This window comes from Scatophagus argus, chromosome 4 (assembly GCF_020382885.2).
Source record: "Scatophagus argus isolate fScaArg1 chromosome 4, fScaArg1.pri, whole genome shotgun sequence".
Classification (NCBI taxonomy): Eukaryota; Metazoa; Chordata; class Actinopteri; family Scatophagidae; genus Scatophagus; species Scatophagus argus.
In genome coordinates this window covers 22,435,639-22,447,763 of record NC_058496.1, presented here as the reverse complement: position 1 = coordinate 22,447,763, position 12,125 = coordinate 22,435,639, and the positions used below count along the sequence as shown (strand labels likewise).

General features: G+C 40.6%; 1 protein-coding gene across 1 annotated transcript in view; it reads right to left on the bottom strand.

Moving 5' to 3' along the window:
* Positions 1–12,125, bottom strand: part of prdm6 (PR domain containing 6) — an 80,300-nt gene that overhangs the window by 18,897 nt on the left and 49,278 nt on the right. Inside the window, exon 5 of the mRNA XM_046385811.1 lies at positions 9,081–9,205. Within this exon, the coding sequence (XP_046241767.1) occupies positions 9,081–9,205 (125 nt within the window). The remainder of the gene's footprint in view (positions 1–9,080; positions 9,206–12,125) is intronic.

Sequence of the window (12,125 nt, the reverse complement as noted above, 5' to 3'; positions counted from 1 at the left end):
CTACTACTATATCTACTATTGCTACCAGAACAACTCAACTTCTAGTTTATGTAATTAGTGTTACATCTGCTGCTACTATTGCAGCAACTGTAACAACTTGTAATGATCACTAGTACTAATGATCACGAGCACTTTGAATCCAGCTACAAGTATATCTGCTACTATTCAATTTCAATTTTTATTTATATAGCACCTTATACAATCAAAATTGTCTCTAGATGCTTTACAGAGACCCAGAGCCTGAACCCCCGAGCAAGCAGACAGTGGCAAGGAAAAACTCCCTTTTAACAGTAAGAAACCTTGAGCAGGACCCGGCTAGCAAGGGAGATCTATCCTGCTGATTGTCGGCTGGGTGAAGAGGGGGAAGAAGAGGTAGACAGGACAGAGAGGATGAAAGAGAGAGAGAGAGAGAGAGAGAAAGAAACATACATGCAATAAACATCATAAATTAAAATAATTAAAACTACTACTGCCATCACTATACTTTTACTGGTATTGTTGATACTATTACAACAGCTAGAATTAGAACTAGTATAGGAATATTTAAATATGCTTTTGTTTTATGTTAAACTCAATCAATGGTTTATTTTTTTACTGGCTTAATTACTGCACACCCAGTTTGAAGGAACAGCACCTGTGTAGTTTTTTGAAACACTTCACTTCTTATTTCTGTTAATTCTGTTTTGATAAGTGCTTTCTAACAAAATATATGAACATAGACACTGGCAAGATAAATATATTAGGCAGATAAGATGAAAGATAGGATGGATAAGACGAGGATACAGAAGTGTTGCTGGTGAACAAAACAGTCAAATACAATGACATTAACAGTACAAAAACACAATATAAAAGTGTGTAAATTAGATTCTGGAGAAACCAGCTGATGCCAGCTGTCCTCACTTGACCCACAAATCAGCTGTGTTCTGTTCTGTGGTCTGACCAACTGATGGACCTGGACTTCATAATACTTCATTATGTTTGACATGACATGAAAAGCGCTTGTCTTTCTGTAACTTGCTGTGGATGGTTTCGTTTTACATTGGCATGTGGATTGGCAGGAAATTGATACATCCTTCCCAAACCTTAACCTAGTTGTAACCTAACTTTAATAAGTACCTTAAACTTAAGCATTAAACTTGGTGACAGATGTTTCTTTTAGAAGGTAAGGACAAATTATTGTTCTCTTTTTTATGAACATACAATACACTAATACAAGAAGACTGTTTTGCTCTCTCTCTAACACTGCCATGCTGCAGATCTGCATTCAGGTCATCATAACCATTTTCCATCCTTCATCAGCTCACTTCTGCCATCAGACAACCAGGCTCCATTGATCCTCTAATAACCTTATGAGGAGATAATTACACCATCTGTAAGTTGCCTGACGGCACTATTGACGGCCACGGTACACGTTGCTCACCAACACTTAATTCATTTTGCAACAAACATCGCATATACAAAAAATGCAAGTCAATACAGTTTGGGCTGTGCATGAAATGCATCATCAAAATGAGAGAATTATGCAGATGCAGTTTGCAGCAGTGCAGAGTCTGTGTTTTCTTTCTTCACAAGGGGTGTGTTCTCTTCCATAAAATGTGAAATGAATACAAACTTACTACATACTTTGATTTCAATGATGGAGCAGAGTACAAAGTTTCAAAAGCAATTTCTCACAGTGAAAGGAAGTGAGTGTTTGATACTGAAGAGAATTGGGATGGTTTATCACCCTCTATCTCTGATTCTTCCTGTTCATCTATCAGTTCCAGCCTCATTATAACACTCTTCCTCCTCCGCCTGTTACTGTCAATATCCCATGATAAGACCAAAAGCAGCAACTTTCTAGTCCTTAAACCCCCTTTTGACTTCCTGAGTCTGTGACTTTAAGCTCAAAGCTCCTTGGTTCCTTCTCTTAGCTGACAGATATTTTGTTTATTTTTTTTTTAATAAGCAAAGACCACACTAACAGGAGGAAATACTGCACTTGTTTGGGACTATTTACAACTGACCAAAATGGGAACAAGTTTGACTTTGGCTGCAAAGACTCCCCTGTTTGTGTCTGTTCTCTCTCTAAGTGTCTTACTGTCATCTTCTCTTTACTGGTATGAAGTATTGTTCAGTTTATGTTGCCAAAGCTTTGTTAGTAATCAATAATTATAAGTTACCAGAGATAATAAAGTCTTATAAAATCAATAGAGGCAATTATAATAATGGTAATAATAATATGTCAAATTAAGAGTAGATGTGAATACGAGGTACAGAGGAGTTCAGTGCACAGATGGACAAAATATTTTCTGTCCTCCCTTCACATATCTTTTTCTTCTCTCCATCCTGTCTTCTTTCTTCATCCCTCTATTTCTATATCTTTCAGCCTTAGCGTCTTCTACCTGACCTTCATACTTTTCAATGAGTATACTCATTTATCTTTCTATATCTTCTTCTTTTCTCCTGTCCCATCCTCCCCCACTTTACCTTACCTCTTCACTCTCCTGCTTGTCTTCATCTGTCATGTCTTTTTTCTTAATTTTTCTCTAATTTTTCCCTTTTCCTTTCCATTTTCTCTTTTATTCTATCCTGTTTTCAACTCTCTCACTCTCACTGTTTTCTCCTGTTATCCCTTTGTTCTCTTCCTCCCTTTATCTTATGTTCGTATAAAAACACAACTCATCTCCATGTTATTGTTGCCGCTACATGCTGGAGTGCAAGTAGGTATTAGAAAGGTTGAGAAAGAGAGGAAAAGACAAAGTCGAAAGGAAAAGACTGAGGAAAAAGAAAACAATGAAAAGAAGAAGATGAGGAACAAGGGGAGAAAGACAGTGTGGAGTCTCCCTGTAGTGATTTTTTTCTTTTCTGTCAGTGCACATGTTTTTGTTGTTAGGCGGTGGCCAGGCTGCACAGCGTCAAGCCGACAGACTGTGATTGGATGGAACATGCACGAGTAAACAACCACAGGGTGTGTGTGTGTGTGCTTTGAAAGTGTGTTCATGTGTTTTGTTTGTTGCGTGTTGATGTGCTTTGGCTGTGTTCTCTGTTCATCTTTAATGTGCGTGTCTATGAGACAGTGCTCATGTTCTGTGTGTGTGCCAAAGAGTTCTTGTATAAGTGCATGTAAGCAAGTGTATGGGGGAATGTATGTTTAATGCTATGTGTGTTGTTTACTGATGTTTGAATGAACACTTACTTTCACATTTTTGGCAACTTAATTAGGTTGTTATTCTCTTCTCAAAAGACGATCACGGATGGACAAACTAAACCAACTAAAATAGTGTACATTGTCACAAAACAGTTTTGGGACTTGCAAAATTGACAGAGACACTAAATAAGTCACTGCTTTTTGCACTAATAAAGGTCAAAACATTAAATGTCTGATTCAGTGAGGACACAAAGACTCACAGTCCTGCTGTCGCCAGTGCAGAGTTTTGACATAACACTCATCCTTTGTGGGCACAATCAGCAGATAACGATGCCATGGAAAACCCAAATGCAGTTAGTAGCTAAATGTCTGTAATTTGGAGCAGAACTGCTGTCTTTCAGTTTCAGTAATCTAATTTCACTTCGTTTGGATGTGAAAAACTTTTTTCACTGCAGGGAGGAACAAAGGCAAAACCCCACCCACCCACCCGTCTTTGTTTGCCCTCTCACTCTGCAGTGTGTCAGTACATAATTTATCTCTGGGTGTGAATGTGTGGGTTTGTACCTCTGAGTACTACATGGACAGATACAATTTAAGTCATTGAGTTTAATTATTTGAGTTTTTGTCAGTCAAAGCATATGAACTGACAGATGACATGGTCCTATTGGCATCATTGACCAGTGACCTGGAGTTCGCACTGGGGTAGTTTACAGCTGAATGTGAAGCAGCTGGGATGAAGATCAGCACCTCTAAGTCTGAGGCCATGGCTCTCAGTCATAAAAGGGTGGATTGCCCTCTCCAGGTCAGAGGAGAGTTGCTGCCCCAAGTGGAGGAGTTCAAGTATCTCAAGGTCTTGTTCGCAAGTGAGGGAAAAATTGAGCAGGAGATTGACAGGCGGATCAGAGCAGTGTCCCCTGTGAAGTGGATGCTACACCAGTCTGTCATGGTACAGGGAGAGCTGAGCCGAAAGTTGAAGCTATCAATTTACCAGTCCAACCCTCACCTATGCTCACGAGCTGTGGGTAGTGTCTGAAAGAACAAGATTATAAATACAAGCGGCCAAAATAAGTGTCCTCGGCAGGATGGCTGGGCTCAGCCTAAGAAAAAGGGTGAGGAGCTCATACATCCTGGAGGGGCTCAGAGTAGAGCCACTGCTCCTTCGCATCAAGAGGAGCTAGTTGAGGTGGTGTTCATCTGGGCAGGATGCCTTCCTCATTGTCTCCCTGGGGAGTTGTTTTGGGCATGTTCAGCCAGGAGGAGACCCCAGCAAATGCTGGAGGGATTGTGACTCTCACCTGGCCTGGAAACACATCAGTGTTCCCCAGACAAGCTGGGAAGTAGATATGCAGAGGACAACCTGGGCTTCCCTGTTGAGACTGCTGAGACTGCTGCCCCTGTGACCCGGACCCAGATAGGCCGAAGAAGACGAGACGAGACAAGAATTGAAAGTAAAATCATTCATGTCAAAACGGTAGATCATAGAATTCCTGACTCTGGGGCACCACATTACTATAGCATACATACTATGATATGAAAGACACTTGAGCCACCTCTGTGTGCACTCACTTAGCAATAAGGACAATCCGGCAGACATCAAAGTGAATTATCACATTGCACACATAGCTTTAAGCAGCAGGTCATGTCATAATGTTTGGGACATGTAAATACTGTCAGTTATACAGATCATGGCATAATAACTGTTGAAGAAAACACAATTATTGTCCATGCCACTCAACCAAGACACAAAGACACACTGTGAGGAACTGTCCTAAAACTTTCAAAAGAACACTATTTCTCTAACTTTGACTGTCTTAACTAGATAGCCTCATTCTCGCTTGACCAGAACTTAGAAAATGAATGTTTACTCTTTTATTCATCCAAGATGGTACCGCGGATGGTTGCTCGGAGTTTCTCTCCACCCTGTGGATGATCTTTTTAGTACTTTTTGTTAGTTTTCTGGTAGTTTTCTCATACCAGTACACCAGAGAAGAACTCTTAAGCATAAGAAATACATCTCTACCCAATTTTCCACCACTTTTCCACAGTTCTGGAAGTTTTCCGGAGTTTGTAGCCAGAGGCGCAGCGGCTCTCTATGGAATTATGCGCAGAAGGAGACGCCGTCGGGGGAAGCGCCCAGGAGTGCTCATCAGGTTGAGACAGCAGGGATTACGCACGGCGCTCCCGTCTATTCACCTGGCAAATGCTTGCTCCCTGGCAAACAAAATGGACGAACTGCTACTTCTAATCAGCGAACACATCCCGGACGCTTCTCTCCAGCTGCCAGGCTTCCGAGCGGACCACATCACAGAGCTCTTTGGATAGACAAGGGGAGGTGAAACAGGCTTTTTTGTCAACGAAGGTTGGTGTAAAGATGTTACAGTGTTAAGGAAATCATATAGTCTTCATCTTGAGTCTCTATTCATAAACTGCAAACCGTTTTATTCACCGGGGGAGTTCTCCTCCTTCCACCTCAGGCCTGTGTAACGGAGGTGTTACAACACCTAGCTGACCAGGTTTCAGACATGGAGGCAAAACATCCAGACTCCCTGCTCGTCATTCTCCTGCTTCAAACATTCCACCATCATCCCAGTCCCCAAAAAACCCACCATCACGGGGTTGAATGACTACAGACCCGTCTCCCTGATGTCTGTGGTCATGAAATCCTTCGAGAGGCTGGTGCTGAACCACCTGAAGTTCATCACAGGCCCCCTGCTCGACCCCCTGCAGTTTGCCTACTGGGTAAACCGGTCAGTGGATGACGCAGTCAGCATGGGACTGCACTTCATCCTCCATCACCTTGACACTCCAGGGACATACGCTAGGATCCTGTTCGTGGACTTCAGCTCTGCGTTCAACACCATCATTCCAGAAACCCTCCACCAGAAGCTCTCACAGCTCACATGCCGGCCTCCACCTCTCTGTGGATCTACAACTTCCTCTTTGACAGGAGGCAGCAGGAGAGGCTGGGGAGCATCACCTCCAGCACCATGTCCATCAGAACCGGCGTCCCCCAGGGGTGTGTTCTTTCCCCGCTGCTCTTCTCCCTATACACAAACGACTGCTCCTCAGGGGATCCGTCCATTAAACTACTTAAGTTTGTGGACGACACAACAGTAGTTGGCCTCATCAGGGACGGTGATGAGGCTGCCTACAGACGTGAAGTAGACCAGCTGGTCCTCTGGTGTGGTCTGAACAACCTGGAGCTTAACCCGCTCAAGACTGTGGAGATGACAGTGAACTTTAGAAAGAACCCACCCACCTTACCCCCCCTCACCAATCTCAACAGCACAGTGTCTACTGTGGACTCCTTTAAGTTCCTGGGAACCACAATCGCCCGGGATCACAAGTGGAAGTCCCACGTAGACCTCATCAGGAAAAAGGCTCAGCAGAGGTTGTACTTTCTGCGACAGCTGAAGAAGGTCAACCTGCCTCAGGAGCTGCTGACCATCTTTTACACCTCCATTGTCCAGTCTGTTCTCTGCACCTCGATCACTGTCTGGTTTGGAACGGATAATCAGGTCTGCAGGAAAAATCATCGGGGCCGACCTACCCTCCATCCAGGACTTATACCAGTCCAGGGTCAAAAAACGAGCAGGAAGCATCACTGCAGACCCCTCACACCCTGCACACAAACTGTTTGATCTGCTTCCCTCTGGTAGGCGTTACAGAGCTCTGTATGACAAGACTACCAGACACAAAAACAGTTTCTTCCCCCAGGCTGTCTCCCTGATCTCCCCGTAATCCACCTGCCATTGTATGAACCATCGCACTGTTTGCACTAAAACAAAGTTTATATATATATATATATATATATATATTGATATACATATATTTGTATTTTGTATGGTGCACAGCAGAGAGAAAAATCTAGCGTCAAATTCCTTGTATGGTCACACGTACTTGGCAAATAAAGCTGATTCTGATTCTCTCTACAGTAGTGCAGCTAAGGCTGCTGGAAATGGCATCCTTCATTTATGAAATTAAGTGCTCAATAAGTGGAGATTGAGACCTGTGAGTCACATGACTGGTGATCTTATGATTCTTCATCTAGATAAAGAGTCATAAGATCAGCAAAGTCATTAGGATTCATTCTCCGAAGATCATGAATTGCCACTACAAGAGCTGACATCAACCTATGTCACACAGCTACAGCAGCTACTGTGTGGCATCGATTGATTAATGTCATTAATTGTTTTTGGTTTTCAGTTTAAGATAAGTTTTTTAAAGTAAAGTATTGCTAAACTGGATAAATTGGGTCCTCATAAACCCGGTAAATCTAGTCATAAGTGTGTGTGTGTGTGTGAGTGAATGTGTGCAGAAGGTGCCTCACTCCTGTCATGATGAACGATGTCATGTAAAAGAGTTGTTCCATCTGTAAAACAAACCAGTTTGTGGCTAAGCGCCTCTAATTTGCAATCAGCACGATCTCATTTAACTGCAGCTCTGTGAAAGACAAACTCCTAATTCAATTCATTTCAATTGAGATTCCAAAGATTCTAACTCCTCCTTCATGTTTTGATTTTTTTGCTCCATGATTGTATAAGAAAAACAAGAGTCAAAGTTTGTTTTTTCCCCTCCTGCAGGGAGTTCCTCTGTCAAATCCTCAGAAAAAAACAGTTTGAATGGAAAAGATCTAAACAGGCTGACTGAGCAGAAAACTGGAGGACACGTAAACAAAATAAATTAATGACAGAGATACAGAGAAGATGGACAGAAGAGAAACATGGGGTGAAGAAAGGAGACAGGAGAACACAGAGAATGAGTTGGAGGAGGAAAGGTAGAAACAAAGGACAGAAAAACAAAGAAAGAGGAGAAAGAAAATGGACTGAGAAATCAAATTTGAGACACAAGCAATATACTTTTCCCTGACCTTCTCTTAAAAAAATAGAAACTAAAAGAAACACACAAATATTTACAAAAGAGACATGAACAGAAAGCTTCAATAAGTCCAGCTAAAACACAAATTGCTTCTTTCAGTCACTGTTTGAACTGTTTTGACAGGAGGCTTCTTTAACTCTCTCCAGAAAAAAGTAACACATTTATTCAAAATGAGTCATTTCATTTGGCAACAGTCTGAACATTGTCGAGGCAAACCACAACAAGGTGGCCTTCTGAGTTAAAACATGAACATCACCACACTGGAGTTATGAGGTTTTCATGAGTCAGGAGACACTGCTTGATATAAGATGGATAATTATGGATAAAAGCTGGAGGTTCATAATATGTAGATGTTTGTTTGCACAAGAAGAGGATGAAAAATTTCGGTGGAAGATGCTGATATTGCAAGGACAGAAACAGGAAGAGAGGGGCAGCGCGGCAACATCACGCCACAGAGTGCCTACATTTCAGCAAACAAAAGACTTTGTCCAGTGTTGCTTTGACTGGCTTGGTTGGTCAGACAAATAAATCAGACAGCAGCAGGTTTGTGAAAAAACAACGTTCAACACGTTTTTGTGGTCAGTCAAAAGCTTTCTTCCAGTCTAAGAGTTTAAATACTGTTGGTAATAAAACTGGAGCAACATCCAAAGAAAACTGAAGTTTTTCTTTTTTCTGCAGCCACACTGGCTGTGCAGCCGAGAGGTTTGCTCTTGTTTAATCTTAAAGGCACATTTACATGTGAAACACTTAGCTGAGGATTTTATCAGCGTTCAGAGTCCTGATTTATCATAAGGTCGCAGAGGAAATATGAACCTGTCACTTTCTAGTCAGAGGATGACCTTTCTATCACTTTAAGTACTTTTTTCTAATTGTTTGACCAGTGTGACTATTACACATTTACAGATGTGCAAATACAGAATTAACTTCTATTCTCTAACCTGATGGAGTTTTAGAAGAGACAACATCATGCTACTGTGCAGTAGGAAATGTTTTGTCGTTGTTTGGCAAGAACTATTTCTAGAGCTGCCCTTTTGAAATTGATGTTCATTAAATAGAAAGAAAGTTTTCTTACAGTTTTCGTCCTGAGCGATACACTGCAGCGGGATACCAAAGAAGGAAGTGTAGGAGTCATTGTACCAAACAAGCAGCTCTGTTCCTCTGGGGATATCCATACATGCTCTGTAGAAGATACAGGACCTGCAAGAAAACACACAGACATACAGGTTTGCCACAACAATGTTTTACTATTGTCGTTATCTTACAGATACTGAAATACTGAATTTGTCTGAAAAGAAAACCAAAACATTCTGAAGTCAGTTCAGTGTGAAGATGCAGAACAAGAGTGATCCATTTAATAGTCTGGATGTGTTGTTTAAATGTTGCTGAGAAAATTAATCAAGAAAATTAAAAAAGATAATTAAAACAACAATTTAACACCTTGTTTGAAAATGCTACCTCTATTTATTCAAAAAGTACAATCAAAGTCATTGCATTTCTATGAATTCCAGGTTATAGCCAAAATATCATATATAATATACAGATTTTCACACTTTGGCCATTAGAAAAAAACCGCAATGTCTTGGGGTAGACAGTATGGCAACATAATGGTTCCTAAAATACCAGCCAGGAGTACCACAAAGGGTCCTGAGGTTGATCTGAGGGGTTACAAAAAATTAGATAAATGAGAAGGAAAAAATAGGCACAGTTTTTTCCAATAAAACACAGCACAATATATATATTATATATATATCCATCCATCCATTTTCTATACCGCCCCTCCGTCAGGGTCGCAGGGGAGCTGGAGTCTATCCCAGCTGACTAGGGGGGAGAGGCGGGGTATATTATATATTATATATATATTATATATAACTGGTCATAACTGGAAGACATGCAACGGGTGGTGAATGGTTGCAATTAGACATAGCTTTGTTTTGATGGGACACAAGGTAAAAAATGGTTGCTAATCAAAATGGTACAGAAATACAGAGAATACAGAGTTTTCTTGCCTAATATTTTACCATTATTTCCTTTTGACCATCAATGTACAGCAGTACCAACTGCAGCCTTGGAAATTAGATAATTTTCTTGATTACGGAATGACATTTTGACCTCTTGGTGGTGCTGAGAAAAGGCCTCTGAGGACTATCCACACTTATTGCAAATCTGCCTTGTGTGGTTTGGATAACTCACTTGATCAAAGTTTTGAAAAAACTGGCTATCTAGCATTATCATCATCCTTAAACCCTGCCTGTGACGGAGCATAAACAAACTGCTGAGAAACAGAGCTAAAGACGGAACAGTGTGAGGTGTCACAGACTCTCTCCAGGTCTGACTATGGTAATGCCTCCCATCTGATAAGAGCTTGATTTGATATCTGACCAAACCCAAATGATTCATGCAAAATATCTGGTGTTTCTCTCTCTCTCTCTCTCTTTCTTAAGACCAAATAATGACCTTAATGTTTTTGAAACCTTCCTGGGTCACACCACTGCTAAAACAATACCTCATCTCCCCAAAAACATCATTCTAACAACATGAGCAAACTCCACCTTCAAAACTACATTTTCATATGCAGCCCAAACTATTTTAAAACAATTCTTAACACGTTTTTTCAATTCCACCAGGATGTCGGGTTGACAGACAGACCAGATCATGATTGAGAGGTCACAGGATCAACTCCCACCTGACTTGCATTGTTTCCTTTCTTTGAGTCATAAAAATAATTACTCTTTGCAAACAGCCTCAGAAAACCACTTAAAGTGAAAAGAAATCATATTTAATCCAAACCATAACTGCTTTTTAATGTCCAGATAATTCAAAGCACATTGAGTTTCCTCATGTGACAAACATTCAACTAATCAAGTTTGACTTCACTTTACTGAAATGACTCTTGATGCAATCAAAAGCCCCATTTAACCAACAAAATGTTGAAATGCAAACAAAACTAGAGTTCAACATGAAATCCACACCTGATCAGTCAAACAAATTCTATCCCACTACCTAAAAATCACGTTAATTTTACAATCATGCTGACCAGCTCTTATATCAGCCAAACCATATAAACTATTTTAGAACAATTTCCCTCTCTCAAGCCAGACATTAGTTTCATTTTATATTTTTTAAAGATTTGAAACTTTTTACAGATAGATAATTCATCACAGTCACAATTCAGACAACTTTATTTTTCCTGTCAAAGTGACTCTCAAGAGAAGAGGAGAGAATAAACAGTGAGAAAGAGAATTTGAGGAATATAAATAACTGAAGGACAAAAAGACAAATAGACAAATTAAAGAAGACAAAAGCCAAATGGGGAGGAGGAGAAAGAGAAAGAGGAGGAGGGGGAATGTCAGCTGTGTGACATGATGCTTATTTAATCAAGTGAAGACACACCAAGCTAATATACAATGAGAGAGGAAGTGAAAGAGAAAAAAAGAGAAAAAGAAACTAAAAAGAAAAAAAAGCAGATATATACAAAGAGGGAGAAGGATACAGTATGTGCACGTTTGGAGGAGAATATTTAACAGTGGTCACCTGCAGGAGGTGGGTTTCCTAGTGACATAAAGCTTTGTTTTCTGCTGACTTGTCCTGATGTACAACAACACTAAACGGTTAACAGGTAGGATAATGGGTGTGGCCATATACCAGTTTTATTGCGTATGATGATGAAACAAACTGATAGGGACAATACCATCAAGAATTTCTCTCACTGTCACCTGACAGTGTATCACCTGGCAGGTCTACCAGACCAATACCACAATTGTTCCACTGCAGTAGAGGCTGGGTGCTAGTGGTTTTGCAGAAATCAGTAAGCGTCCATCAGCCCTTCGTGTGTTGCATTTCATGCACAATTTTGACCATTAAAAACCACAGCACATGTGAGCATCTATGAAAACATGAACAGATACTGACACGCGCTACATCAGCAGTAATTCTTACCGTAAGAATTTAACAACAAAGCTGTTCATGTTTATGGTGTATCCTATATGAATGCTTTCATAGATTACTGAATACAATCCAGCACAAACATGATGTGACATATTTCATATTTCAGAGCTCTAAGGAGTAATTCAGATACTCATGCATTTGTGGATTTAAGCATTTCCCCTGCTATTAACAA